Source organism: Quercus robur, chromosome 7 (assembly GCF_932294415.1).
Source record: "Quercus robur chromosome 7, dhQueRobu3.1, whole genome shotgun sequence".
In the NCBI taxonomy this organism is placed as follows: domain Eukaryota; kingdom Viridiplantae; phylum Streptophyta; class Magnoliopsida; order Fagales; family Fagaceae; genus Quercus; species Quercus robur.
In genome coordinates this window covers 8453899-8457058 of record NC_065540.1, presented here as the reverse complement: position 1 = coordinate 8457058, position 3160 = coordinate 8453899, and the positions used below count along the sequence as shown (strand labels likewise).

At 34.4% G+C, this 3160-nt stretch overlaps 1 protein-coding gene across 1 annotated transcript; it reads right to left on the bottom strand.

Moving 5' to 3' along the window:
• Positions 1-251: 251 nt before the first annotated feature.
• On the bottom strand, positions 252-2960 carry LOC126692058 (uncharacterized). The gene is made up of 2 exons (XM_050387478.1): positions 1695-2960; positions 252-472 (listed from the first exon to the last, which is right to left on the bottom strand). Exons 1-2 carry the CDS (start codon positions 2593-2595, stop codon positions 453-455), a joined length of 921 nt encoding a protein of 306 aa, XP_050243435.1. The 5' UTR covers positions 2596-2960; the 3' UTR covers positions 252-452.
• Positions 2961-3160: the final 200 nt, after the last annotated feature.

The window sequence follows — 3160 nt, the reverse complement described above, 5'->3', positions numbered from 1 at the left end:
AAATGCATTTTTTTAATTAAAAAAAAAGATTAAGTGTAAGATCATATTTTATTTTCCTACGCTTTCTGAGACGTATCAAATTTTTATTCTTCAGATTTTTGTAATTTTTTATGCTAATTTTGGCACTCACAAACAACGCTAGAATAACTAGATTCATCGTTCTATGGATTGTCTCATATTTTCCTTTCACGAAGTTTTCTCAACTACCAATCAGTTTCAACCAATTTGTTTTTACTTCTGCAATCAACTGATTAGATGCCAAGAAAGAAAATCTTCATTAAAAATTAAACTAATATCGAAATCAAAGGGTCAAATATACGCATTAAAGGCATAATAGTCATAAAATCACTTGAAATCAATGGGAAGATATATGAAATCATAGGAGGACAAAGGCTGGTCATCGCCGCCGCCAATTTGCTTGTTGCAGTGAATACAATGGTTGTCCAACATATTCAATAGCAGCAGCTTCTGACTACAAGAAGTTAAAAATATAGAATTTAAATACATATTCCCCAAAATAATTACTCCAAAAAATTGATAAAAAAATACAGAAATAAAGTATTTTTGGTGTGTTAAAAGGTGGGGAAGAAGAATTTAGCGAGAAAAAGCAGAAGACGAACCTGTACTTATTAGAATAGTTAGATTCAGCGTTCTATATGGATTGTCTTATATTTTCCTTTCGCATAGTTTTCTCAATAGCCAAATGGTTTCAACCAATTCAATTTTGTTGTTTGTTTAGCTTGATCAACTGACTAGATTGTTTATTTGTGTGAAGAAAATGGAAAGGGAGAAGTTGGAGAAGATGAAGCAAAAGGCTGAGAGAATTGAGAGAAATTAACATGAATTTATTTTATATAATCAGTTTGTAATTTTGTTAATTTAGAAAGGGTAAATTGGGGAATTCATTTAATCAATAATTTATTTACTCTACTTTCCCTCCAAATCTCTCCAATTTTGGGGAATTAAAAATTAGGGGTTAGAGGTAGTTGAAACCTCTCCCCCTCATTCCTTAAAAAACTTCCAAACAAGGTAATTGAATTACTCTCCTTCCCTTTACTCTACTCCCCATCCTTTTTTAAACATCTAAATAGAGCATTAAGGAAATCTCGTGATACTTGGCCTAGCTAGTTTCTAAACAGAGGCCAAAAAATGAAAAAGAAAACCATTTATCTCACTCTATGCATGGAGTAAATGACCAACGCTTTCTCAAACAAAATCAGAGTAATGTAGTCACATTCTGTCCTAGTATGTATTTGGAAGAGTTATTTTTATTTGTGAATTTTGCTTTAAAAAAATATAAGTAAAAAGAATAAAATTTAAAAGAAATTATCCATAAGAAATATATATGCTTGGAGGCTTTAAAGAGAAACGTTGTACCTCAGGATGAAAATTGGGGAAGAGAAGAAAAAGGGGAATTAATTCAAGAAGATGATGTTTCATGTACAATTGGAATCTATACAACTGTTACAACTACAAGTCACAAGTTACGTAACAGTTTTTCCCATTCCAAAGTAAAGTATATTTCTCCCAAAAACCACAAAAATTAACCATGTATTTTCTTTCATATGTTAGAATCATTATAATAATTAGCACATTAATTTTGCATCAATATGCTTTGCTGTTCACCAGGTAGAATTAGGAAAAAAAATTTATTTAAAAAATAAAATAAAATAAGAATCAGTCAGGGTTCTTACAGGCACAGATCAACAGAGAAAATCCAACCTTTTCTTGTTCCTTGTGTTCCAAATCCTTCTCCTCCAACCACAGCCTACTATCCAAACCACTCCTAGTTCTAAACAAGAAAACTGCACACCCAGATGTTGGACTTGGATTAAAGAACCAGTCATGAACATCCCACATCATATCCACCAGCAATCCATCTAAAAAAAGTGCTTGGTTCCCTCTAAAATTCCACCTTAATCTGTTCACTTGGAAAATCCTCTTATTGTCAATGCAAACAGATAGTATGGGACTCTTTGACCCTTCTTCTCTAACACACTTTATCAATATGTCATGAGTAGTACCTGTGTCACAGAACTGTGCCTTGGTTGAACATATAGCAGTACCAGAAAATTGCTCGCTCCTTGAAACCAAAGAGGATTTTGCATGTGGGGTTTCTTCCTTTTTGTGTTTCTTGATCAAGTCCAATTCTTGATCATTGTCCCCTAGCCTTAGACCAAGTTCTGAGTCAACCAAAACCATGACATAGAACCCGCTGATCGGCTCTGGCCCCACAACAAAACTAGCTTTTGAAATATCCCAGAAAACTTCTATCTTTGAATTGCAAGATTGGAAAGTTTTAGACCCTTTTTTGCCATGCAATCTCTGAGAATCTGAATTCAATTTGGAGGGTGAGGAAGTCTTGTTGTCACCGATGTTAATGATAAAGCCTTGCCCCACAAGTTTGTTGCACCAGGTGAGAGTGATTAAGACCTGCTTTTGGGTTGAGAGCTTGGCTTTGTATATACATGTGACTGAGTTTGGGATTGAAGGGATCAATTTTGGTGAGCCAAAAGGCCGGTTAGAAGGGCCTGAACAATATGAATCAGACACCTTAATAGCATGTTCATTGTAACAGGAAGCTATGCTCCTCATTGTGGATAAGAATCACAGGAAGGAAATGAAAAGAAAGATGAAAATTGAAAGTTAGTGACTTGTGACTTTGATATATAAGAGAGAGAGAGAGAGAGAGAGATGGTTTACTCTTCCTTGCCTGGAATAGAAGAAAAGGAAGAGATTGAAGGTGACAAAAGATGGGATGCTTCGCCCTGTGGTTTTTTCCATGTGTAGGTACACTTTCTATTCCCCATTTAATTGTAAGAGAAAATCTGAATAGGCTAATTAAGGAAGAAAAGGAAGCCCATGTTCCAAGCCAGCGCACCTACATTGAATGCTATTCCCTTAACCTCAACATTTCTTTTATGAAATTTGAAGAGATGACCAAATCTCCTTTGTTTAGCTTCTTGTGTCAGCTAATGCAATATAAATTACCCACAAAAACTACAGTTTGACCTCAACTGATACTTAGCAATATAAAAATGTGCTTTGGTTGGATATTCCCTACTCCCCTCCTTTTTTTTTGCCTTGGAGTCTAAAACAACTTAAACGATCTATTTTAGTCGCTCACAAATTTAAAATGATCAATTTTAATGTTTACAAA